Below are 27,920 nucleotides of genomic sequence, written 5' to 3'. Positions count from 1 at the left end.
TGTCCCTTGTTAGAAAGACAACCAGACACTTCACTAATTTGCTTTCAGCCACTTTATTTTGCAGTGGGTGGCCCTATATAAGGGCAACTAATTCCAAAACACTGTATTTTCTGTCTTTAACTTAAGGAGATTAATTTAGTAATCTGCGAAAGTATTTACCAAGCAATATTCTTCCATCAACCAAATTCAATGCAATTGGTGGGTTTTATCATAAACCACAAACATTTCAGAGATGGGAATGAAAACAATTTCAAAAGAATTATGCAGGAAGATCTAATAAGCATTAGAATGGCGTGTTGCAAATTTTGAGACATGATGTAATGCTGTGATGGAAAAGCTAATTATTTAAAGACAACTTTGGAGCTGAAAATTTTCAGTAACCTTTCTATGCAACATTGTGGACATTCATTCCTTTTGGCAGTTACTGTCATTGTGCAAGAAGAAAAAATGCCAGCAGTCTCAGCAAGTATCTAGGAAGTGTTCAAGTAAATCTTGGCAAGTCAGTAATGTATTTCAAGATGCACAGATCAGTGTGTAACATATTTACGCTGTAGCTTCTTTATGTATATATTACAGGAAAAGATACATGATGAAATGTCAGCATACAATTATGCTTGTACAAGTGCAGAAGTTTTTAGTTTATACATCAACCTAATCTTAAGATGAGAAAATCAAGCACTGAGACAGTCCATTATGAAACTTCTCCAAAAAAACATACACTTCAAAGGCCAGCCTGGCTTGTTGTCATTTAAAAGGTTTCATGTTCCTGTTGGAAAGGTCAATAGAGAAAGTTAACCTTTGTGTGACTACTGACAGATTTTTTGGCAGTAACTTTTAGTCAAAACAGATGCGTAAAAGGAAGTATTTTGTATTACAAAGATATAGGAAAAGCTAAATATTTAGCTCCAAACATCCTGCAAATATCGTTTTGCTTCTCGAAGCATGGCCAGGATTTTCATTGCTTCCAATTTGTCAGCTTCCATTTCCATGCTTAAAATGTCTACTATGGCTTCACTTACATCATCAGCCATGTGCTTCTTATCTCTGAAAAATAAAAAATAGAGGAGGAAAATTGTGATTGTGTATTTTCCCATTTATCAATAGCTTCAGATGCAGGACAATATAGGAAAGAATCATTAAAAAAATCCCAAACAAAAATACAACTTTTATATTGTACAGCATGATTCTGAGTTTTCCTGTATCTGAGCATTGACATTAACTAGGGTTTCCCTCAATCAAACACTACATAGTTTTCAGCATGCTATAATTCATAAGTAAAAAACCTTGCAACCCTAGTTGAGCTGGCAGGGAATAATGGTTTCTTTAAGGAAGAATTGGAGCGGCTGAATGAGTTTTGATTCCTATGTCACTACAAAGTTCCAATATTAAAGACAAAAACACCCAAAAATTGGTACCAAACCCCTCACCTATTAATAATGCTATTTTCAGTATGAATAGCTGGCATTTATACCTGCAGGAGAGTGCATTAACATTGGGCCCTACAGTCAAAGAGTTTGTCCATTTATCAACAAACTTTCTAAAAATCTTGAACCTCCAGGTAAGTTAGCATCCACAAACAAAACCTCCCATCATAAAATTTATTACTATGACTAAGCTTTAGCATTCTTGAGCACCTAAACCTGGAACACAGAAGACTGCTATTGTCTCACAGATGAGCAGTTTCTCATCACATCTATGCATATATGTCATTTTTTAAAGAGAAATCTACTGGCTTGAAATATCTTATAATTTAATTGAATACTGAACAAAAAAAGGAAAATAAAATAATAAGCGACTAAAGCAATCCGTGGAACTGTGTGGTTACTAGCTGTATTTCAAGCTTATCCTGGAAAACAGTGGACACAGAGATAACTGTCTAGCCCTCCAGGAAGGCTCTTTCAGCATCATACTGGTCTTTTCCTTCAAACTTTCCAAAGCCTCAAACTTCTGAACAGTCAATTTCCACTCTACTCACCCACATATATAGAAGTAACCTTTCTCTTTCAGCAGGACTCTGGCAACTTCCTTAGCACAAAGCCTAAGGACATCTTGCACATATTTAGGTGGGGCCACTTCCGCAGTTGAAGAGTCTCTTGAGAAACAAACCTTAAGATGAGTTAAGGTTCCATTTTCAAGAAAACATTGGAGCTCATCTCTGAAAGGTAATAAAAGCCTGTTAGCAATGGCTCAGAGATAAGCATTCCCTCATGAACACAAAATGGATGTTAAATAGTGAACTTGCTTGAACAAATAGTCTCGATCCTGATGCCGACAACCAAAGAACAGCCATGTTTCTCCAAATTTCCAGTCTGCATGTTGTTCTCTGAGCTTCTGCCTAAAGAAAAAAAAATCCAATCCTTTTTTATCAACTGCAAAATCAGAAATATACATAACCTAATTTTCATTTAAAGTAATATTTTTAAAAAACTCTGTATCGGCAGAAACGTGAAACAATTTAGGTAAATCAAAGTCAAACCCTCATTTCATTTTCTTGACTACTCACTTTCAGAACAGCTCAAGATCAATCAACTTCAATTTTTTTTTTTTGCCACAGTTTCATATTGGAATAGTCAAGACTGACACATCCAAACATCTTAAAAAATAATCCAGACTGCTGAATAAGGTAATCACTACCTTTTATCCTTCATTGGAAACTATGTAAAACCACCTGGGAAAACTTAGCAGTTTTAGAAGGCTTTCCATTTAGCTGTAGATACCTGCTAGATATTATGAATAACAATTTATTAACTACCACATCATCAGAAAAATTATTTCATTTTCTTGAAATAATGCTGGAAATATTAGTTTAAAGGGGTTTTAGGTGCCATTTTCTAGTTACACTAAGAAAGAAATATTTCATTTATACTTCAAAAAAATGCAAAATACTTTTGAGAGGTAAAGGTATATTTGAGAATCAAAATTAAGGAGTACACAATGATTTGGTTAAAGCAAAGCATGGAGTTAGAAACATCATATCAAAATTTCAATTTTCTCTCAAATAAAATATTTTGAAAATTCCTATAGGACCCAAGAAACTCCATTACCTTGCTGGAACTAATGAATATGTCACACTAGAATATGTGTTGGTTACCTTTAAAACTTAGAACCATTCCCACCCAAATACTTCACTCCTGCTCTTCCTTTCCTCAGAATGATCAAGGTTTTACATATTCTTGGTGATGTGCTGTCACTTTTTGAACAAGCATCTCTGCCTTGCAAAATGATGCTGCTGTAGTTGGAGAGGGAAAATAAGAGATCCACCTTCCCTCACACACAAAATCCCAAACACCAAGACTACTGCTGAGTTGAAGGCTCTGGTGCCAAGCTCCTTATTTTAAAACACCAAAATGTAAATCACACAGAAATAAGAGAATACGGGAGAAAACTTGACATTCACTATGCCTTTTAATACAGATGTCATTTCTCAAAGAGGTGGATTGAACAACAAATTAAGCCTATCAATACTTCATAAAAACTATCATACTCTTACAGGACTTCCACCAGCAACACAAACAGATAAAGGATTTAATTCCTTATTACTATTTCTGCAATTCACCCAACTTCTCATATATCTGCTATGAACAGTAAATATAGTCAGATGAAAATGTAAGTTTTACACTTTGAAAAACAAATAAATACACAAACAATGCTTGTTCAAAATTATTAAGACTCCTTGTAATCAGACTACCACCATTACAAGAAGAAAAAAAAAAATAACTGCATTAATACTAAAACCCTCAGGCTGTATTTCTCCTCAACATAAAGGCTGCTCTCCAGCTAACAACTTCGTACATACCTATGTTGTAAGAAACCAATAAATGGTGCAATTCCTGTTCCTGGACCAACCATAATGAACGGCACAGATGGGTCTGCAGGTAAGTGGAAAGCATTGTTTGGACGAGGAAAAATAGAGATCTAAAATAAAATTAGGTAAAATATGGGTATTCTTAAGCAGTAAAAACACCATGACATTTTTAGAACCTTCAGAATATTTACACAGCATATGTACCCACACACCCTTTTAAATCCTGAGCTTCAGAGTTCATCTTTAATGCCACACAGACATTTAGAATAAAATCTCACAGAAGTCTCTGGAGGAAAAAAAAAACAAAAAACCAAAACAACAAAACCACACCATATTGACAAACATATTAATCCATCTGGAGGACTGATGGAACCACACACACATGAGGTGCTGAATATGAAAATTGATTGCACCACAAAACTGGGGAATAGTGTTACAGAATGCATGGAAAGTTTGGTGTTGGCATTCGAATGGAAGTAAAGCTAGTTTATAGCTATCAAAGCAACTCAACCTTTTTTCACATTTGGGAGGATTTGATTATAGTGAATTGAATTTGTTTATAGTGAATTGAAGCCTACTGATAAAGAGCCTGCTTTCTTAATTTTCATGAAAGTTTTACATGATTTCCAAAAGTATATGGGTGAGGGGAGGGACATAACAGCTCAAAGATCTTGGAAAATGTTTTATATAATCCCAGTGATAAACAGTAATTCTAATTTTCATATCTGTGTCAGAAAGGAAGTAGTATTTTCATAAGAGCTCCATTCCTATCCTCTGAGACACATCCAACGTAATCTATAGAAAATAAGAGATTACTATTTTAATTTCGAAAGATTATTCAAGACTCAGCAGCAGCCATGGCAGAGCTTCATACATTAAAGTCATAGCAAATATCTAATTTGTTTTGCACATTAAATATGAAAGGATTTGAATTTACTTTCAAGTTTAAAAAAGAAGACGGGCACTAGACCAAGTTATTTAAGCACTGCTGTGTAAATCTAAATGGTTTAGCACTGCTAATTTATTTTTTTATACTTTAATTCACTACAGACATAACAATGTTGAAGAGCATTATTTTTCTAGGTCCATGATGATAAAAAAATAGAATAATTCTCGCTGGTGGGGAACAATACTTATATATATACACACACACACATATATATACACTTCACACCACATTTGAGTAAGGCATTTATTTACCCTATTAATGATTCCAAACTGGTCATTCTTTTAAAACAGACTGCAAATGGTAAACACATTTATACTCTAAAGTATATTCAATTAATCTAATATATTTTTGCATAAGATAACATTCATCTGTTTTGTATGGTTATCCCATATATTTCTGCAATCTATTGCTGCCCATTTGTCTATGCTGAATTCTAGTTTGTGCAGTAGACAAAATCATTTCTAAACTTTTTCCACACTCATTTTGTAATAGTATTTTTTTTCTTTTTAGCCACCTCTTTGTCTTGTTTGATCTTTAATTAATTTCAAATCAATTATATTTTAAATAAAGAGCAGACGTGAACACTGGAATAAGATATAGGATGCACATATTAATCTTTGCATTAGTTTTAAAAAATGAAGATTACTTGTATGGTGTTTTCCCCCATTTTGTTTGACTGACACCTTGAATTATTGGCACAGTTTTCTTTCAACCAAATTATATTCTTGTTTCCATTTTTCATAATCAAATATAGATTAGGCTGCCAGTAGTTCTTTTAGAGAAAAGATATGTATATCACACATATCAATTATATAGTAGAATTGCTATTTTTTTAATAATTAGATTAGATCTAGTGACTTTGATATCAATTAATTACACAGAATCTCTGCCACAAAATGAAATGCGGGGAAAAAAAAATAAAGTACCTTCTCTCTGTAATATAAACTGTGGCAAACAATCACTGATACACATCAGAAAAAAGCACAGAGGACTGGCCCCTGTGTGATATTCAATAATTTGGCCTTTGCAAACTCTGCAAGACCTGACAAGAAGTGTGAATTTTACAGTTTGTCCCCTATTACCTGCCACTGTTTCCTGGAAATGACCAAGTGCCTCTCTCTTGTGATGCAAACAGTCATGACCATTTAATTACACAGAAGTAGTTTAGTCCATGTAAACATCCTTCAAGATACACTTAGGACTACAGAGGAGTGGAAAACAATTTTGGCCTTTCCGTAATGGGAAATTTCACAATTTAGGTTTGCATAGATAAAGTAAAATTTAACTTTAGTGTTTAGGAATCAAGTTCAGGACATGTTATACAGAAGTAGGGTAGAACTGCAAAATGAAGGTGCATGTTCCAAAGCACATGCACTGCATCACAGCAGCGAACAAAAAAACCTGCAGTTGTTTCAGACATGCATTGATTTAACAGTTAATGTCTCTAGAACTAATATTCATACCTTTTCAGTTAAAGAGCTTTCTCCTTTTGTATTCTGAGAGTTTTTACTGGGGTGCAGTAGAGGTGCAACTAACTCAGCAAGCCACCCTGTACATACTCCTTTCCGTGAGACTGGTCTACAGGGACTGGCAGGGAAATCCACAACATTAAATACAAAGCACAGCCTTCCTGGTTGATATAAGTTTGAACTGCAAAGACAAAAATATTAAAAACCAACCTCAAACCTGAGAGACAGCTGTACAATCTTGCAGCAGATCTGTCTGCAGCCCAAACTATTTAAACTGAATCAAGATTCTCAATGTTCAGCTAACTGCATAATACTTATATTTAGTTAGAAATTGTTTTAAGGCTGGACTCAAAGGCCAGTGTCTACAGAAGGAAATCCAAATTCCTACCAGATTTACCTGTGTGTGAACTTGTTCTTGAGAGCTTTACCAAAGCCCTGCCATACACCCAAAACAATATTCTTTGAAATAGGCAATGTGTTTTGCAACAGGGTCACAACTACATTTTCTCCTTCACTCCTCTCCTTCTTCCTCAGATTTTAACATACACAAACATATTTGAGAAAAACCCCATATCTAAATAACTAAGATAACACAATTTGAATATTTCATTACCTTGAAACAGAGTAGGATCTGGCTTGTAATTTAGGAAGATGTTCTAAAGAACAGGGAAAAAAAAAGTATCACTTATTTGATTCACTCCAATGAAGATATTGTATAATGAATGTTTACTATGAATGGTACTATTTACTATTAACAGATTACAAGTTATTTTAATTTAACTGCAATTTTATTCTAGTAACATTCAGCAATTGTGGTTTAGAAACAGGCAATTAAGACCTGAACTCTGTTTTGAATGCGTTTTAGACTTTGTGGAACATCAATTAGAAATCCTATACAATGAGACCATAACAGTTAATTTATGGGGTTTTTGGTCAAACAAAAGTGACTGTAAAGTATACAGAAGAGATGCCAGTAGCTAGCAGATGAGGTGAAGCTTGAAATTTAATTTTCCCTACCTTTACCTATGAGCTCAAAAGCTCTCACAATAGAGATTGCTTTATTGAAAGTTTCCTATATATAATGTCCTAGAAGCAGATGTGTCAGCTCAGTTTCAAACCACTGATTACCTTTGTGAAGTTTTGAAATCTCAGCTGAAAAAACAAGACACAGGGGTTCATGGGGCATTTTTTGAACAAGAACCCCCCTATATATATGACACACACACATTTATATCTACCTATGTATGTACATAAGCAGAACTACTCTTTTTGCCAGGACATGCACATCCTGACATATTTTAAAGGTGCTCTTCTACGTGAGAGGTTTTAAAGCATTTAAAGGTGCTAGTTGCTAGGAGGAGTTAAGAAAAGGTAGTGCAGTGAAATCACTTAAGACACTAAACCCCTTCAGCAATTTTTGGTTAGGGTGGACAAAATGACTACAGGAAGACAGAAAGCAATTTCTTTGACTCATATTATGAAACATATTAAGAAACTCTGGATTTTAATTTGAAAAATACCTGCCAGAAATTTCAGATGTATTTGACATAGTTACAGCTATAGTCCCATCCTTTCAGTATTTTATATCAGGAACCCAGTGAGTGTGTTAAACATAGCATAAATACAGATATACTGGGAAGACCATTCTATTTTAACAGGTAAAAAATGCAAGGAAATACCATGCAGGCAGAGAAATTAGGAGCTGTAAAAATATGTCTTTTTTAATTGCAAGCAATTGATGAACTGATTCATAAAGACCCTAATCCTACAAGCACCTTATGCTTACTTTTTACGTACAGGAGTAATGCAGAGTCAAAGCATTGGTGTGATCCTAAACATTTGCAGAAAGAAAGCCAAAGACTATGAACTATAGAACAGAGATTTGCTCCTCAACAAGAGTTTCAGCTTGATCACTATAGAAACTATATTCTTAAAGCAGTTAACTGAACAGTTACTCCCCTTTCTTTGGAAACGGAACATTTTGTTTGACGCATTTTCAGAAACCAAATCTAATTAGATCTAAATCAGTCTTTTACCAATTAACAGGCTAAGTGAAGGCTTGCAGCTTGGAAAAGCATGAAGTAAATCCAGGAGGCAAACATTAGAATCTCTAATAAAGCGAGTATAATCAGAGGCTCCTTGTCTGCTGCAAAGCTCTTGAAGCCTTCGTTTTTCTCCCGCATCACTCGTACATTCTACAAGAGCTCGCAAAAATGCCTGCAGGGAAGAAAGGAAAGAGTGAAGGGTAAAAAGACTTGTCAATTTGGAAAATCGATCACAAAACTGGGAAAAACTTGGGTTGCCTGGGGACAGGAATTAGTTTAATGGATAATAAACTTTATCAATTTTTTTTATTGCCCTCCTAATGTCTGCAACGAGTTCGCACATCAGAAAATCCTACTTTTCCTACTGAGCAAGGAAGAGACAAAAAAACAGGCACAAGTCATTCCACCCAAGAATTCCAGGTTTTTGAAAGGTGTTCTTATTGCCCCTATTTACACTTTAGTTAGGCAGCTCCATAACACAATTCAAGACAAAACACCATTTGCTAGGGTACAGAAGCCAGAAAATGAATAACAAAAGTCTTAGAAGATATATGACTATAAATAAAGTATGGTATTAAATGAGTCATGTTAATGTTGTTGTGGTGTTTTCTTCTATACTTTATGCCCACACACTGGTAGTGTAAACTTTTCTTAAAGGAAAGTTAAACTGAGCATTGTAAGATAAAGTGAAGACCAGATGTAAATAGTTACAAGTTTTTTTTTTCAAAAAAGGAAATGGAAATAGACATGGTGCATAAAAGAAAAGTGATAGAAAACACCAAATGCAATCAGATGACACATTCTACACAAAGGAATACTTGGAAAATAATGTGTGCTCAGCCATAGAGCTTCCAGACAATAGTTTTGAATATGGAGTCACACAAAGCACATTTTAGGCTGAAGACTTAATACAGCAGACAGGTTATAAAAACTGGCTTTAGTGATATTCCCAAGCCAGTACTCTCTGCCTACCCTTATTCCTAAGACAAATTTTCAAAAACACTAAATGCGGTTTTGAAAAGGTTGAAACAACATGAATATTCTCTTCTGCTGCAAAATCCACTAAATTGATTAAAAAGGTCCTCTGAAAAATTGATTTTCCTCAGAGACCTGATAACACAATTGTTTAACTTCATCTTTCACATAAAGTTGTCTTTAAAATATGTTTTGACAATACTAGAAATACAGATGCATTTTCAGTTCAAAACTTTGATTTTTTTACATGCACAAAATGAAAGGAAAATAATATATACATGTTGTGAGAACAAACACTAAAAAAGCAAAAATCTTCCTTTGAATACTGCTATGTTACTGAAATGTTAAAATAAAGATTTAAAATTTCACAGATTTAGCATAATATTGTGAGTTGGAAGGGGCCCACAAGGATCATAACACAAGCTCTTAAGTTAAAGGCCCACACAGGGTTACCAGCACCATGCTCTGACCAACTGAGCTAATGTAAAGGACACTGCAGTACATTTTCATACACCAATATGTGTATTTTAGCAACAGAACTTGACAGGTGTGGCTCCCTCTGACTAAAAAGACTGTTTACTTTAAAATGACTATGGGGCTAGGTTCAGTCAGTCTTCCCAGTTACCTGGCACCAAGTTATCTAATACTTTTCTACTTCCAGACTAGTCATGAATCAAAGATACCACAGAATAGGAATGTCTGCCAGATAAACTACCAGAATTGACTTTTTTCAGAGTAAAGTAGAAACAGTAGCAAACAAACTGACAATCCTTATTCACCAAGAGATACCATAACTACTCACAAAGCAAGGACAGATCTGTAAGAGACCATATAGCATAGAATCACTGATTTCTCTTTAGAAGAAAAAACACATAAACACCTTTTTGGGAATTGCTCTTATTTCCAGACACCAGGTTAGAATGAATCTGAGAGTGCTTCTTTCAGGGATGTGCTGTGGACGAGATGCTCCTAGTTTAGTAGGCGAAAAGAGAACAAAAACAAAGTAAAACATGCATGTATTAATATACAAAAGTGGCATCACACATTCTCATACTTAATGGATAACTTGTGCCGCCCACAAAGGTGCACAGAATCTCACAGTGAGAACTGATTTATCTATAAACCAGAACAATAAAGAGCCCCCTACACCACCCTGTGGAAATAAAGACACAACTCAGCAGAACCATTAAGACACCAAATGCAATACAAGAAAAGAATAATTCACACAGGTCCAGCCAGCAATACACAGGCATGCTTTGAACCTGAAGCCACTTCTTCTGAAGTGACTCAGCAGAACACATCCATAGACCTGCAAGTCCATTAAAAGGCACCTTGCAGCAGCACTAAGGTTTATCCTTGAGGAGTGCAGCCCTCTTGGGATGTAAAACAGATTGACATGCAGTGCTGTGCAAGGAGATTTTACTTTCAAGTGAGGGATTGTAAGGTTATATGATTAAAGCCTTATCTCCACAAACATGAAGAAGCACAGACTAAGAATGAAATGGATGAATGCCAATGCCATGCTGCAGTTCCCAGCCAAGGGCTCATCTACTCATCTACAGTAAAACCAGCAGCAGCATTCTTATACATTCTGGGTTTTAACACATCACTGTGAGTTCCAATATGCCTCCATGAAAGACAGTTGTGTTCCCCCATACTAACAGTAAAAATATTCAAAAGTATGTACACCAACTCATACCAACACAGAAAGGAGCATAGGCCCATGACCAGTCCATCGTGCCATACCTTTCTTTTTAGTGCCCTGCTTAACTTTTATACAAACAAAGCTGTCTCCTTTTTCACAAAGCCCCAAACTGTGAAGAAGCTTTTCCACTTCACTGACATTGTTGGGACATATTACACAGAAGGCATCTCCAGGCTGGTACTCAAAAGATGTATTCTGTTTTAAAACATGAAACATTTCTATTAAATCTTACTACAAACCAAGGCATTCCCATTCCTGACAACAACCTTCCCACTATTGTACTCACAATAAGTCAAGTATTTTTATTTTGCACTAACACTTTGCTGTTTTGAGCACATCAGAAATGATGTAGTCATGTTTTCTTTTCAGGCTTAACCTTACTAATTAGAAATAAGTCTTTCCTTATCTGGTTTAAATATTTGGACACTCTTTAATGAGAACTGCTGAGCGGCCCGAACAGAAGGAAAATAAATACGTATTAAGAGGTTGTGTTATATAATCAGCCCAGATCATTAATTACTGATGTTCTACATTTTCTGGTTTGAGAAGACCAAAGAAATGAAGTCCTCATAATTAATGCAACCTTTTATAGATACATATCATCACTAAAAGAAAATTTCCTAGTTTAACTATTTCATGAATTGTGACAGAAATGACCAGAATTGCTTTTATTTTTTGGAGGAAAGGAAAAAAAATAACCAGACAAGAGCACAGTGAAAATTTAAATCTTAAGACCTAGATTCTACTTAGCTCCTGAGATTCTTGTGTGCAACTGCTCAAACTGTTGTGTGCAACTCAAGCTTCTGCCCATTAAAGGAACACACAGAATTATACTTGCATCATTATGTTCCTCTTATGCATCAGGTGAGTGACCTGCATATACAGACTGGCAAGAATGTTAGGTGAAAAATGCAAGAAAATGCTTAAATTTTCACTGGGTGCTTATGGCAGAATGCATTTACACATATGGCACACACAAATACAGGCAAAAAAACCATGTCACTTAAAGAATCAGTTGCTCAAAACTAAATAGAATATATTTATAACTGAGATTTAGAGATGTCTCACGTATATTGAGACAGATTAGGCTAAGAGTGTCCAACAAAAGGTACTGCCAAAAATCACAATATCCCAAAAGTAATATTCCACCAATCTGGGAAACCACCCAAAAGCAACATCCTTTCCAAGATTACTTGTAAAGTAATATCGAACACTGTCTGCCTGCCTTTCATCTTAAAACCAGAATACAAAATATGATCTTCACTGAATAAACTAAACCATTTTTTAAACCAAGGCTGACAGTTTGAGTAGCATGTTAACAAGTCATATCAAATGAATGTCGAAGGCAGAAACAGTGCTCAAGAGCTAATAATTCCTATTAGTGAAACTGTTTCACTTGTGTAGAATACCCACCATAATAAACAGTCACAATTTACTATACAGTTTCTGAATATTCTTCAACTTGTATAAACTGAAAGATTATTAATTTGCAATATATTCTGTCTGCCTTTCTCCACTGCAAATTCCCTTCATAAAGGTATTTCACGCAATATGATATCCATGGAACAACAAAGACATTAACTTGACACTTTGTTCCTGTTTTGACTTCCACAGAGTCCTATTTTTCAACAAATAAATCAAACTTTACATTTACAAAATGTATCAGCATTTCTTTTTAAACAGTCAAATAAATAATTTTTCCTCCTCAGTTATTATACATAACACACATGGTTTTCACCCTTTATTTTAACCCACTAAAGAAAATGCCATCACCAACTTACTGCAATATCAAGCTCTAAGAGCAATGCAGTCTTTATTGCATCTTCCCTAGTGAGCTGAACTGCTTTCGTAACTGGCACTTCAAAGGTTGTTCCCTCTGAGGTAAGTGAAGACAGATGCGGATTCTGAAAAAGATGACACATAAACTTACACTAAAAATGCAAATCAGCTTTATGACATCCTACTATGACATACAGGAATTGTTGGTGCAGGTTGTTTTTGAAACAATCTTAGAAAACAACTCAAAAAACAATAAGGAAAAACATGAATCTTCTATACACATATGATATTTTGCTCTTTTTAAAATATCACAAAAATCACATCTAAGCAATAACTGGCATATATTCAATTACAACAAGTCAGAAGGCTTGAACAGTCTAATGGGCCTATGTTATTACCAAATGCAGTGAGATGTTTCAGTTTTCAAGAACTGCCTTGAAAATAGCCAAGTAGAGAATGGCATTTATGTTAAACCCCAGAAAACTCCTGCTTAATTAAAGGATTATTAGGTGTATAGGATAGACAAGTAAGAACAGAAGTTACATCATTGCAGCTTTACATCTTAAGGCTTTGTGGTCCGTTTGGGGATTACTATTACAGGCAACTTATAAAAGGTTTTTTAAATTAGAACTAATGAGCAAAACCCACTCTACAAGACAGCATCATGTTATAACATTTCTATACAGGTAAGAATGTGCCCCAAGTATGACAAATGGGCACCAAGAATAATTCCAGATCACATATGTCAAAGGCTGCCACTTGAAGATCACAATACAGCCCTCACTTCTCATCACTATAAAGTTTCTTTTGACATCAATGCAGACAAAAATAAAAAGAGGCAGGAGGGATACTAAATGCCTTTAACAATACTCTGTCAAATGTAAAGGAATCATCCCACCAATAAATAGGAGAATATTCATTAATCTGAAGATTTAAATTTAAAAAAGGAGACAAGAGAATCTCTTGAGACCAACAGTTGGAAGTTTCTTTGTTTTCTTAAGACTTTGACATGGTGATTAATAGCTTGGGCCATATCAAGTCATTGTGCATCAGCTGGACTGTTGTAATTGTCTACATTTGTATTCCCTCCAAGTCAAATTAGAGGCATAATGAAATCAAGATTTAAGCTAAATTGTATTATCTCACACTTCCCAGAAATGCTTTAGACCAACTCACTAGTCTGCTCTGCTATTAGTATGCAGAAACTTGCTAATTCAACCCTGAGACTCAACAGCCTAAGACAAAATCATTTAAGTAACTGGAGAGATCATGTACCAGGCCTTCTTTAAATGGCAGGGAGTCTCTGTTTGGAAACATTCAAACCTCACCTTGATGAATTTAAAAACACATCAGCTTCAGCTCTGCTTGGCAAAAAATACCTGCTGTTGCAATGTGAGATACCAAAAAAGGACATGAATTGTGTGATAACTGCAAAACCAAACATGACCCTACATAGAACCTACTCGTTGACAAAATCTACCCAAATATGTCAATAAGAGTTCCAAAGGAAAAAAAAAACCCACAAACATGCATTTGATTCTTTCTAGGGCTCAAGACGACCACCCTGCTTTATACATCTGAAATCTGGACTCTAATCTTTAATCTGTCACCGAGTTCCAGATTAGCTGGTTCAGCTTTTTCCATTTGCTGTTCCAAAGCAAGCTTTTTTTTCTATATAGAGAAAAGGCACCAGTATTAGAACCTGAAAAACTATTTCAGGAATCAGCCTGAATATATGCTGACTTTAAGAATACAGGTTCTTTTAAGGACTGTAGAAGCACATTTAACCCAACTATTACTCTTTAATAGAAGAGTACCTCTAAATCATAAACCTGAAGAATTTTAATTATTTTGCTCATTATTATTGAGCAAAACCAACAATATGAGGTTTAAAAGAAAAGCAAAATTATCCGGTGTTTAAATCCATACACCCTTCCATAACTATATTAGCTAGACTATGTGATTCTCTCAGCATTTCCATTAACAGTCTCAACAGAGAGCATCAGAGTCTGAGGATACTAAGGGGCTTTCATGATCATGAGCAGCCACACCAGAAGACTGGGACCAGAAATCCCACCTCAGCTCAGAACTGGTTCTTCAGCCCTGGCCACAGCTACATTACAGCAGCACTGGTCAGCAGCTGTACCACAACCACGCCCATAACTGGACACAGATCCTGTTGATCCAGGCCTGGATCTTGAGACCAGCTTCTTGGCTTGGGCCAAGATTTCCACAGAATTGCCCGATGATCTGCACTCTTGGCTGATCTGGGCTGCAACCTCCTGTTCTGCATTGCTTGGGTAGTGGGTAGCAATGCTGGATTTGTTACTACACACAGCTCCTGGCTCCCTGTCATTTAAAGAGCAGACAGACTTCACTGCTTCCTTGCATGGATAGCTGAAACATCTACCCTCTACAGGCTACTAGAAAAGTTTGAGTCACTCTTGCCAACTGGAGATGACTTCCAGCTCACGCTAATTCTTCTCTTAGGACAGCAGGTCTTTGTTCAATGTGCCTTCAACATGAAAAGTGTATCGGCTTTTGACCTACAGTTCATCTTCCATTTCCCACACTAAAATACCAATCAAGTTTTCACAATGATAAATTTCTCAATTACTAAGTATGCAGTACGATTTTGAGCAATTTTACAGCATCTTAGTGCATTCTGAAAGTACAGAAAATTTGAACAGAAACTTTACTGTGCACTTAACTACAGCAAGATGTTTTCACTGTTGTAAGCCACAGAGGACTTTGAATTGTTGCCTTCCTGACAGTGCAATACCGACTTATTATTTAGTTGAATTACATCTTGACATAAGTGTCCATAACCCATATGGTGGCACCTACATTCAATACAAATTGACTTTTTACTTAAAATTCAAAAGCCTCCTGCATTTGGGGACATATATCCATTATGTAAGCATTCACTTGCTCTTCTGAGCCTTATGTAGGAGTATACACTCATATTTCTACAAGTGCTAGAGGCTTCCGTTACTCAAAGGGAAGTCCTTACCTCATCCTGGGTGTCCTGAAACTCCACCTCTATATATTCTGGTGGCAAAGCAGGAATATTAAGAGCAGACTGAGAGACAGGAGGGACAGAATGAAGAAGTGAAGGTTCTGCATCTCTAGCTGGAGTCACAAGATTGATGTCATCCAATTTCTGTGACAGATTATCAGAACCCCTTGCTCCCTCATCTTCTATCTTCAAGTTCTGTACTTCAGAGCTTAGCTTTAGCTCTTGTACAACATGTGAAGCTGTAGAGAGAGAGCTGGAAACAGTACTGACAGCACTGTTCATGCCTTCTTTCTCTTTCTGCAATTGTAATGCTTCCTTGAGGGCAAGCCAAAGTCCGTCAATCCAAGGATCAACCACTAATTCCAAACTGGGAATGGAGGGGAAAAAAAAGAAGAAATGCATGGATGAATTATTGTGACTTCCTGGACTGTTAATTTACAAATAATGAAAGACCACAAAAACAAAAAACACTATTTACTTTCCATTTCTAATATATATCTGCAGCTGTTATCAAGATTACTTCTTTGCCAAAAAAAATTATTTAGTTGTTACCACTATGTAAATTTACAGAGTCTAAAATGTATAACAACCTTGCTTTTTTTACAGTTTCTCATTTTTATTTCTTTTATATGGTGAACTTTATGACAGAAAGTTGAAGGAATGGCAGCAGAATATGCAACTTTTCATTGTGCAACAGCAACATCAATAGCTTACACTAATAGCCCATTTTTATTATTTCAGAACACAAGAGGTAAGTTTTATGGCTGTGACAATGTTTGTGTTCAAAATGCCTTGCATCATCATGCACAGAACCAATAAAAGCAGCAGTTCAAAATAACTAAGCCAAGACTGCAGCCTACTGGCCAGAAAGAATAGCAGAACAGGGAGTTGTTTTCTTACATAATTCCTCTACAGCAAAGAGAGAAAAGTTCTTATATAATTATTCTAAAGTGATCCTCTGCCCATCCCCAGAAGAGGAAAAAAAAAAGAAAAAAAAATAGAAAATAAAAAAGAAACTACATTTTCAGACCTCTTTACTTTCTTTGACTTATTTAATTTCTACAACTGCTAAATACTATTTTTCATTACAGATGTTTCCTCACACTTTCAAAATGGAGTTTTACTTAATGGCAATTGAGACTGAAAAGGTGTACTATGCTGAGGCAGAACTCATTTCTATGAGGTGCCGAGTATCCAGCTTCAATGGAATTCAAAGGTTCAGAACATTTAGCTAAATGCCTACACAAATATTGCATCATGAAGAAATAAAATCCAAACCCATTAAGCTCTTACCCTACACAGTCATCTGCTAATCCTGTGTCGTAGAAGTGCTGGGCACCAAGTTCTTGAAGTCGTCGGTCTACTGTCCTTCCGCCGTTACAAAAGAACATGTACTCTGAATCTCCCAGACCTAGCAAATTCAAGGCAAGGGGAATTGTGTCAGTCAGGCAGCCTCCCAGGCTACACAAAGCCAGGACAGGCTTTTCTTGCAGGCAAACAGAAGAATCAGGTATGTTGGAGCAAGTCCACAAGAGGGCACCAAGATAATTAGAGGAATGGAGCACTGCTCCTAGGAGGAAAGGCTGAGATAACTGGGTTTGTTCAGCCTTGAAAAGAGAAGGCTTTGGAGCAATTTGAACACCTCGCTGTGGTCTTCCAGTACCTGAAGGGAGCCCGCAAGAAAGACATGGGGGATTTTTACAAGGACATGTGGTGACAGGACAATAAGGAATGGCTTCAAACTGAGAGTAGGTTTAGATTGGATGTTAGCAAGAAATTCTTTATTGTGGAGGTGGTAAGGTACAGGTTGCCCAAAGATGTTAGAGATGCCTCATTCCATGTTCAAGGTCACACTGGATAGGACTTTGAGCAACCTGGTCTGTGGATGGCATCCCTGCCCATAGCAGGGGGTTAGAACTGGATGATCTTAAAGGCTCTATCCAACAAAGGCCTTCTATGATAAAAATAATTATAATATCTATAAATACTTAAACACTTGCATATGCAAGTATATTATTCAGATGCTATATTGAAATATACATGCATGTATATGAATTTCAAAAAAAATTGTGTTTGCCCCAAAATAGGGTTGAAGAAGTGGCACCTCCTTCCCAAATGTAAGACAGAGAAATACTATGAAAATACTTTGCTTTCAATCTTTCACATGCCAGAAGAATATTGCTTTTAGTTTGAGGCTTTTAAAACATACAAAATTCCTCTAACTGGAAAAATACAAGGAACTGAAAACTGATAAACTACGTGTGAATTACCAAAATAAATTATCTTTCAGGATTAAGTTGTTAATAATATCAGCAACATGAATTGTATTAAAGGAAATTTTAAAATATTAGAAACTTGCAGGAAAAAAAAAAGGATCAAACATAGGAGTGATTCTAAACAAGAAGCTTTCCCCTCTTAACAGCCTTTTCTTCTTTTTTTTTTTTTTCCTTTTAAGAGGATTTTTCTTTCTCTCAAGTACAGTACTTGGAGCAAACATTTCATTGGACCAGTTTAGATGGATACCACGAATGTTTTTTAAGACTAATAACTTGTTAAACTTGAATCACATTGTAATTTAGACACTATAATAATTTCTGCTATAATAAAATTCAGGGTTAATATAATACTTATCTTTACACACACACATATGCATGCAGTCAGCTAAGAAAAACCTGCCCATTTCACAAACTGTTATGTGTAACTAGGCAATAGCATAACAGCTTCTCAAAATGCTACATGATTAGGATGCATATAGTTCAGACTTATTATACATTATATATCCAGTACAAATTTCCTTCTAATGGGTTCCTTCCTTATTAGAAACTTAGAAATTTCCTCACTCCCATCCATCAACTTAAACTTGTCAGGTAAAAATAATGTAGGTTTAAATAGACATTTCTGGAGTTTGTTTATAAATGAAATTTATAAATGAAAGCTGAACAAACTAACCTTACAATCAGCTCAAGATATATCATGTACTTTGCCAAATCAGTATTTTGCTTATCCATCTTTAAGCTGAAGGTATATTCATTATCTTGATGAGTACAGCGTTCAAAACTAAAGCATTACTGCAAATTTAAAGAGATGAGAAGATTTAAGGTTTTTACTTTTAAGAAGTTTTTATACTGCCTTTCCCTCTGTAGGGAAAAATGCCCAATGACTCACACAGCCAAGTAAACTAATCTAGTTTACTAATCTCTGTAGAGACTTGACATAAAATTTAAACTTCAAACAGTTATAGATAGCTTATATCATATAGTTTTTATGCAGAGAGAAAATTAAGCTATAAAAAATTACATTGGTAGCTTACATTCAGATAATTTTTGTGATGTTTTTCCTTTATTGCTCATAGAGGACATAATATAAAAATGCTGTTTATAAAAATAAATGTTTTATAAGCACTTAAAAAAGCCCAAATCACCTATTCAGAAATAAAAGAAATATAAAAATTATTCACTGACAGACAAGTTCTGCAATAACAGAAAACACTAAGTCACCTAGCAATCCATACTGGAGATGTGCGAAATGGTCAGGAGGCAAGGTCTTGTCTTGAATTTTCTTTACAAACTTGCGGGCAGTGTCTGGAGGGTCTCCTGTCCCAGTAGTGGAAATAACAATAACTACAGGATCCTTTTCTGTTTCCAGGTTATACTACAAACAATAGAACAAGTTAGAAGGTGCCATTTGATACATAATTGTGGCCTTAGATACTCTATCTCCCACCTTTCTTCTTCCCAAGTGTACACAAAAACCATTTAATCACATTTTACCTATATTAAGCCACAGAAAATCTTTCAAGTAATTACAAGCAATTTTGGGGATGCAATTTATGATCATATTTGGAGTTTTCAAGACTAGATTTGATAAAGCCCTGAAGAACCTGCTCTGACCTCAACTGACCCTGCTGCAAGAGGACATCATAAAGCCTCTTCCAATCCGAAATATCCTATGATCCCATTACAGATGTCCAAGGGCAGCGTTTTGAAACTAGTACATAAATGAAGAATACTTCACAACTGCACTCAGCTTAACTACACAGTTCTTACAGTATTCTTCAAATGGAAAAAGTATTTTTATATATATGATCACAGTCACACAGCCATAATCCTCATGATTCTACACAGATAAGTGGGGTGTGGCCATACAAACTGAAGGGATCATTTCTAAATACCATTAAGTATTATTTGGTTCTGTCTGATAACGTCCATGTTACAGAATCACAGTATCAAAGAATTAACTAGGTTGGAAAAGACCTTTGAGATTATCACACCCCAAAAAAAACCCAGTCCTTTTGGGGGAACTAAGGTAGCTCTGAAGAGTGATAATCAGACACCGTGCTCTATAGTCTGATTAATTTTGGCCCATCCACCCTGCCCCTAATTCACTTGTCTCTCCTTTGCTAATACTGGGCTCCCACATTTCCCAAAGTTTCATGGGGTTATTCCCATTATACCAACTTGACAAGAACTGCCTGTAGTAGGGACTGTGTGTCAGTTCCATAAATTTGGATCTCATGAAACCATTTATTACTTCTCATGTAAAAAGCACTCAGAACCTTTGACTATCCCATCTTTAGCAGGCTGCAGCACTGTGCCAATCAGTCGGGTCACCCCCACAAATTGCTCTCACAGCACCCTTATGTCTGTAGGTAGTGACCTCTGTGAAACACAGCTCCAGCCCAGTGTTTGGGAGTGACCTCTGGAGACCACCTAGTCCCACCCCATGCCCCAGGTATGACTAACAGACAGCACTGCAGTCAGTCAGCTGGATGAATTTTGAAAACTTCTAAGGGTAGAGATTTCCCTTTTCTGGGCAGCTTCTTCTATGCAGAACTTCTCCACCAGTGTCAAATCTGAGTTTATCAGGCAGCACTCAATGGATTTGGCCTCCTGCTGTCTAGTCTGGCTCACATAGGCTGCTATTAGAGCATTCCTTAGCCTCATTTCTGCCATAATAACCTAAGCTCCTTCTACTGCTCCCTGTGGGTTGCAGTTTAAATCATCTCCCAGCACTCTAAGTTTAATAAAAATAACAGGACTATGAGAAAATAGATTGCAAGAGGTGCTGTGTTTCACTCAGAGCAATTTCAAGACTGCAATTCAAAACTCCAGATTTTGAGGAGTTATGTTCTAAACACCTCCCTCAATAATCACTCAAACTTTATCTCCTTGCCAAACCATGTAAAAAATTACCTGACACCTACAACCCAAAAAGGCTAGGAACACATAGAAACAGACTAAAGTTATTTTATTTTTAGCAACGTTTCCAAATCTTTCCTGAAAAAGCTAAAAGCAGTTGCATGGTAAACTTAAATTACTACATGTCTTGCCTCTGACAGCGGCCTACAGCAGAGACCTAGAGAAGCAGAAGTAAAGAGAGTAAACATGCAAAGATATTCCCAGGGCACTTTGTCAGACTTCAATGAGTTGTGGCCCAGGAACCTTCCAAACACACCTTTTGTCTTTTACAAGTTCAGGCAAGCTCCAAGTATTCATAAAATCTTGAGACTTTCCAAACTGAACTCTCAGTTGTACAAAAAAAGGCCTTAAGGGTCCTGTTGCAATAAGGACTCAGATTTTCAAAACTTCCACAGCTGATTTGATAATACAGACCCACAACTTCCGCAGTGCATTGGCACAGGTGATTACTGCATTTACAAAGAAAGGCAAATTATTGAAGTAAAGAAAGTAAGGGTCTACTGGTATCACATGAGAATATACACTAAAATGAACTCCATTAAAAAAACCAAAAAAGATACAAGCTCAGAAAGTAAGAAGTGGCATATTAGAACAAAGGAATGATTAGCTCACTACGTTCTTGCTTACACCACTGCAGACTTTCATATGCTAAATTAGAGACCTTTTGAAAACTAAACATTTGGTGATACAGGTTCTGCAATAATTTGTGTCAGCTACTGTGAGGATTGCTACATCACCAGACCAGCAAGAACCTAACACAACTACACAGTTTTTTACTCTACCTTCTACTTTCTCCTATATCCTTTGTATTTCAGGTTTGTTTCACTCTTTCTTTTTCCTTCAAACATTCTCCTCAGCTGAAGATAGCAATGTCACTCAAGAACAGTGAGCAGCCTGCTCAAGCTGTGCATAGTTGCTGAAAGAAGAGGATGGGATCAGACAGCCAGGTTTGTCTCATCCAAATTAATACATATCATGACAAATGTACTTATTCAGATAATTCATCCAAGGCTGACTACACACAATGTGACCCAAGACGATCTCCATTTAGCCTCCCATTTTTTACTGCTCCTACCTCACTTCCACTTCATTTCAGTCTTCATAAAACATAATCACCATACCCAACTAAAGATTTATGACCTTATCTTACCCCTTGAGACACAAGTAGTGTCTCTCACTGTAGGTGAGAGACACTAATTGGAAACAGCCAGTGTTCCAGAAACCTGAGCAGTATTGGACCATTCACTTTTGAATGGCAAGAATTACTATTGCTAATGGCAAGAATTACTATTACTGGCTCTGTAACCACCTAGTCCATCCACAGCCCTTCACAAGGTCTGAAAATACCCAAAAGCTACATAAAGTCAGACTTTCTAACTGAAAACCAGGGAAAAAACCGGAAGCTTATATGCAACAAAATTTACAAAGCTGCAGAAGTTGCTTTTTTTCCTCAGTGCTGAATTTTCACATTCTCAATTATAATTAATTTGCAGCTCTGAATTGTCTTGCCAAATTTGGCAAAATACATTTATTTAAGTGGCAGGCCAATAACACGGCTAGAAATGTTCTATCACCTTCCTGAAACTAATCTCCAAACCTGTCAAATGCAGAAGAAATTAAATGTAAGAATCTAAGAAGAATCTTCACATTCCCTGCTGGCTGCATAAAAGTCTCTTTCTAACATTCAGCTCCATACTTACTGCACATTCATTCAAAATGTCTCACATTTTCAAGTGCATTGGAAAAACTTTTAGATGTTATTTTCTCCTCATCTCATATGAAATTCCAGGCTATCAAGTTCTGATTGTTTGGTTTTTGTATATTTTTGTTTGAGAGCATACAGTTAAGAGTACTTTGTGAAGGAAATTACAGTCTATAATGCTTTTAGTTACAGAACTAAGTTTTCACATTCTTACTCTTGGATAACAGCAAGTAATAAAAAGCCACTTCCTTGTCCCAGCCAAGCATTTTATTTTGTTTTAGAACATAAATTGAAGTGAGTCCTGTGGGAATTGAAATGAGTGCATATACTAAGAAGCACAAGAAGACCTACAAAAGCACTGGGCCATGCTGGAGACCACAGTTAACACAACACAGAACATCAATGCAACAAAAGAAATTTAAAAAAACCTCAAAAACAAAACAAAACACAACAACAAAAAATAAAAAGCAAACAAAACCAACAAAAAACAAACAACAAGGAAAAAAAAGCATCATTTCTTGCCGCGCTCCCGCCCCGGTTCCCTTTTCCTCCGCCCCGGCTAGCTCTTCTCTGGGGCGAGAGTGGGCGATGGAGGCACCCTCCACTGGTCCCAGCTGGGGTTTGGAGAGTGCCTTTGTGGGTTCCGGGCAGCGCTGGCAAGCCTCGCGGTGGTAAATGAAGAGCGGATCCTGCTGGGGGCTAAGTCCGAGTTTATTGTAGCCCAACGGGGCCAAATGTCCTAGAACGGTGCCAGCCAACAGGAACAAGCACAAGGTGCTTGCACTGGCTTATAAACTGTAAGGGAGGGGTATCCAACGACCAATGGGGATAGGGATAGGGGATGGCTCCGGGATGGGGGGATATGATGGAGTCCAATGGGGGAAGGATATGGGGGGAGCCCCAGGCCCTCGCCCAATCACCCGGTGCCCTGAGTAGAAGCTTCTGGATGGATGGGAAGGGACACCGAGTGATAGACAAGGCACCCGGGGGGGTAAAATGCCTCTTTCAGGGTGATGGATAGATACTGGAAAGGCGGGAAGGGAGGACAAGGCGGGAAAACTGGGGATAAACCAAGTTGCACACGGTGGTACAAAGGAATAAACCAATACATAATACAGGGATAATAAAACATACAAATAACGCAACTCCACAATTTCTAGTAACAGCAAACCTGACCTGTAAGTACAGAATTCATTCACTACTGCATACATAAAAAGTTTTCAAGTCACTGAATCATTGTTAGAAGAGAGATAAAGACATATTAATCTACAGTTCTAATAAGAAAAAAATCTGAAGATTTATCTTTGGCAGAAGTTTACTAAGCAGCTGTGAGTATTGGTTGAAATTAATGATTCACAAAGAAGAAAAATTTTACACTAGATGGTGTTTTTCAGGTGGGTGCATCTACTACCCTTCATCAAGAGCCACCTCTCTAGCATGTGAAAAAGAATGCAGTTCTTCAATACATATTTTTCAAAACAGCATGGAGTATCTCACCTTATCCATTTCACTCATACAGTGCATATCAGCTTCAAGTCCATGGGCACCTGCTTGCTGCCATATTTCCTCAGCTATGGCTTTTGCCTGCCCCTTTTGTGTTGCATAGAGGAGCAAAAACCTCCTTTTTGACTCACAGCACATGCTATTTTTTTAGAGAAACTGCAGGGGAAAAAAGAATTTAAAATGAATTTCTTATAAGCAGAAAAGAAAGATTTTACTTTGCTTATGAGATTAAAAAGAGATAAAGATAGCAGAATCAGTGTTTAACTTGGAAATGAGGCAACTGATCTAAAGTGAAGAAATTTCTCACAAGTAAACTTTGTAGATCAGGTTGCAAAGGATGTGTGGTGTTGGTCCTATGTTCTGTACTGCCTTGATGCTCCAGTAATAAAACAATACCTCTAATATCAAGAATCTAGTTTGTAAAGAATACAACATGAAAACATATAGTATTTTTATTATATTATTATATATTTTCCATCTCAAGTTAGTGACTGCTTTGTTCACTTTTCCAAGCTGTCTTTGAAAACAAAACATAGACCTGGTGAAGTCAAACTACCAAGGCTGAAGAAAAAAAAATTTAATTCTCAGTTTCTTCTTTTCTGAAATCAGTATTTTTTGCTGCAATGACTTTACACTTTATTGCCCACTATGTATTTTGGAGCACAAACACTGACTTTAATTTTGTATTTCAAAAGGGAGCTCCTTACACAAGTGCAACCTGACTCTGAGGTTAGCTCAGTTAGCTCCATTCACCTGTCCCATGAAAATTTAAATGCAAGAAGTTTTCTTCCATTATTTTGACACAGAGAACAGCACAGATTTAACTTCAGGCAGAAGTAAATAAGAGAGAGAAGCAGAATGTCTTTAGAGTGAATATTGCAAATTAATTTTTTGACAATATTTTCTCATTGCTGAGGAGGTGCAGTAGAACTCAAATACCTAGAATTAGTATGAGAAACTTTCAGTTCCCAATCTGAGGTACCTCTCCCATACCTGGGCCCAGTTTGCTGCACTTCACTTATTACTTCCACAAAGCATTCAGAAAACATTCAGTGTCCTAGCCAGACACACTGAGTTATGGAAACCTGTGGCTACATAATTTGAAGTATCTCTTTTTTCTCTTTCTCTCAAGAGGAAACAAACATATCTGAATTGTATAAGAAAATTGTACTCCATAGATATGGCAAGATATTTTTCCCCATAGTGCAGAAGGTTTTTCCTACAGGATTTTTAAAAATTATTTTGATAATTATAGATCAAAAGTAGCAAAACTAAGTGACAGGTTCTTAAGAATGCCTGTATTATATATGAATTTCATTAAAAATGTAATTACTAGAAAATGTTGAGGTTTTCATTGTATTTTCTTCTACTATGTTTTCCATTTTAGTTTTCATTTTAAATTAATGACATATATTATCTAAAATTATTAGTAATTACTTTAACAGCAACCTTTAAATAAATTCATTTACATAACTGGTTTCATGCACATGTGTGCACAGAAGGCGCATACAACAAAGCAATCCTCAAAATTATTTTTCACCTTCCTTTTCCAAAAGAAAAAAACTGTGCTAATTATGATGATTCATGTAAAATAGTGTAAATACAGTTTAAATACCCTCAGATCCTTGTATTAATACAGATTCATCCTGGTCATGTGCTGTGTTTTCACCTAACACTCTTGTCAGCAGGTGGCATCACCCGACCACAAATGAATAAAACCAATAAAGACAAAGCAGCGCTTCATTACTACACTCATACCTCAGAAAGGGAGAAAGAAAATCAGCTTCCCACAAAGACCACACCATAGTACAGAAACCTTCTATACAAGAAAAGCTGAGGAGTAAGCTGGCAACATTATAGACCAGACACTACCAACAAGTCTGCTAGAACAAGAGTTAGCTTGGGAAGCTGTTAATGTCTGAGAAGCACAAAAATTTACAACAGCAGGGGCAATGGAGAGGGCAACAGAAGAAATAGCAGCCAAGATGTAGTCTGACATGGTCAGATGGTGCCCTAATAGTGCTATGACCTCTACCTAGGTCAGGCAGAGCAGCCAGAATTCCTGTAAGACATTGTGAGTTTTCTACTCCAGCTAGTATAGGAACAATAAAGGGTGCAAAAAGTAGCCACACACATTTTTGCTGCATAGATGTGAACTTGGAGAGAGGTTTGTTCACTAGTGAATGGACCAGTAGCTTGCAGGGAGGCACAAAAATCTGGAGCAATCACACCTCTCACAGAGAGCATGTGGAAACAAGAGAACCCACACAGCCAGAAAAGCTGATGATGCTGGAGATGCACATGCAGATCACCTGAGACAGGGTACTGCGTGTGTATGCAACAGTGTGAATGAATCCTTGTAGCAATGGGAGAGAATACAATCAAACAAGTCTTTGGAATTAGATACAGAAAGCTGTTTAAATATTTGTGGCATTTATTAACATTTTCCAGGTACCTAGTTTTATATGTGTTGCATTGTTGCTATTAATCTTAAATACATAATTCAATTTGACTGACTAGCTTATTGAATTCCCTAGAAGTTAATTATGTCAACAATAGACCAATAAATTTCTTTGATCAGTTGATCTAAACTGCTCAAGTTGAAGAGTTTCACCTTGGGAACACATCTTCTCTCTGTCATCAACTGTAAGATCTTTGTGTACAGACTGCCAAGTATCATTGCCCAAAAGGAGAAAAATCATTCATGCCTACCTGCAGATGAACAACCATAAACCAGGAACACACTTGCTCTCAGATGAGGATGCTGCCCACACTGCTCTTGCTTTGCTGCTCTATACACGCTTCAAAGATGCTACGCCACTTCCACCTACGTGATACAAGTGCAACTGGAATAAATAGGGGGAAAAAAGGTAATTGTTGAGCTATCAAGCTTTCCTAAGAATCCCTGTAACTTTAATAATACTACCACGCCAGCAGCCTTTAAACACGTTGTCGTGCTGGAAGATACACATCAAAACACAATGTTTAAGCTGGGAGCACAACCTGTGATTTGCTGGATCACACTCAGAGCTTTACAGGCAACTAAGGATGAAATTCCAAACTACAGCTCTCCTGATCCAATACTTGGAAAAGTCAGGGAGCTAGCAGTCCACGGAAGATTAGCAGGGAGTCCAGCAGCTCCCTAAGGCACCAGAGTGTAGGCCAATCCAGGCAGGAATGCCGCTGGACGACACATGCCGCTCCAGCTGTGCCGCAGCTGCACGGCAAGGCCAGACCGCGCATGTCACGGACCAGCTCTGTCAAACATGAACTGCGCGGCCACGGACCGGAAACAAAAAAGAAACTTCAGTGCACACACTACTAACTATGTCATCGGTAGATGGATAAACTCCTTAGATCCTCATTCAACCTGAACTGCACACATGCAGGAGTTTCACCCTTCTGAAACTTAGAAGAACGTCTTCTTTCTGTCAGCAACCAGAAGAGCTTCACGCACTGCTCTGTGGCTTTAACCCAGGTTGCGGGACCGTGCCTTGAGCAACAATGCCATTCCCAAGCCGCTTTTAAAACAGCCTGCGACTCGCTCAGAACCATTCCAGGGCCAAGACAAATACAAAAGGAAACACAAACCCTCCGCCCCGCCCACCTGCTCCGCCCGGCCCCGGTGCCCCTCCAGCAGGGAGCGGGAGTACTTGCGCTGCAGGACGCAGTGCACACGGACACGGATCCCAGCTCCAAGCAAAGCGCCGGCCCGCGTCCCGCGGCTGCCCGGGAGGAGGCCGGGCCGGGCCGGGGCGGGGCGGGGCGGGC

General features: G+C 37.2%; 1 protein-coding gene across 7 annotated transcripts; it reads right to left on the bottom strand.

Annotated features, from left to right (window-relative positions):
* Positions 1-37: 37 nt before the first annotated feature.
* MTRR (5-methyltetrahydrofolate-homocysteine methyltransferase reductase) lies at positions 38-27,896 on the bottom strand. Of its 7 annotated transcripts, none has more exons than XM_021546860.3 (16): positions 27,757-27,896; positions 26,862-26,995; positions 24,144-24,305; positions 19,244-19,397; positions 17,040-17,157; positions 15,741-16,113; positions 12,730-12,852; positions 10,990-11,143; positions 10,124-10,212; positions 8,260-8,440; positions 6,837-6,879; positions 6,218-6,404; positions 3,797-3,915; positions 2,243-2,335; positions 1,976-2,155; positions 38-1,044 (listed from the first exon to the last, which is right to left on the bottom strand). In XM_021546860.3, the coding sequence occupies exons 3-16, from the start codon at positions 24,285-24,287 to the stop codon at positions 900-902; spliced, it is 2,103 nt and encodes a 700-aa protein (XP_021402535.1). In that variant the 5' UTR covers positions 24,288-24,305; positions 26,862-26,995; positions 27,757-27,896; the 3' UTR covers positions 38-899. The 7 variants fall into 7 exon arrangements, with proteins under 7 accessions (XP_021402535.1, XP_021402536.1, XP_021402540.1 ...); XM_021546861.2 differs by having other exon boundaries at positions 26,862-26,976; XM_021546865.3 differs by lacking the exon at positions 24,144-24,305.
* Between the last annotated feature and the right edge of the window lie 24 nt (positions 27,897-27,920).

This window comes from Lonchura striata, chromosome 1 (assembly GCF_046129695.1).
Source record: "Lonchura striata isolate bLonStr1 chromosome 1, bLonStr1.mat, whole genome shotgun sequence".
Classification (NCBI taxonomy): Eukaryota; Metazoa; Chordata; class Aves; order Passeriformes; family Estrildidae; genus Lonchura; species Lonchura striata.
Note: the sequence above shows the minus strand (reverse complement) of the source record. Positions and strands in the feature narration are given on the sequence as shown.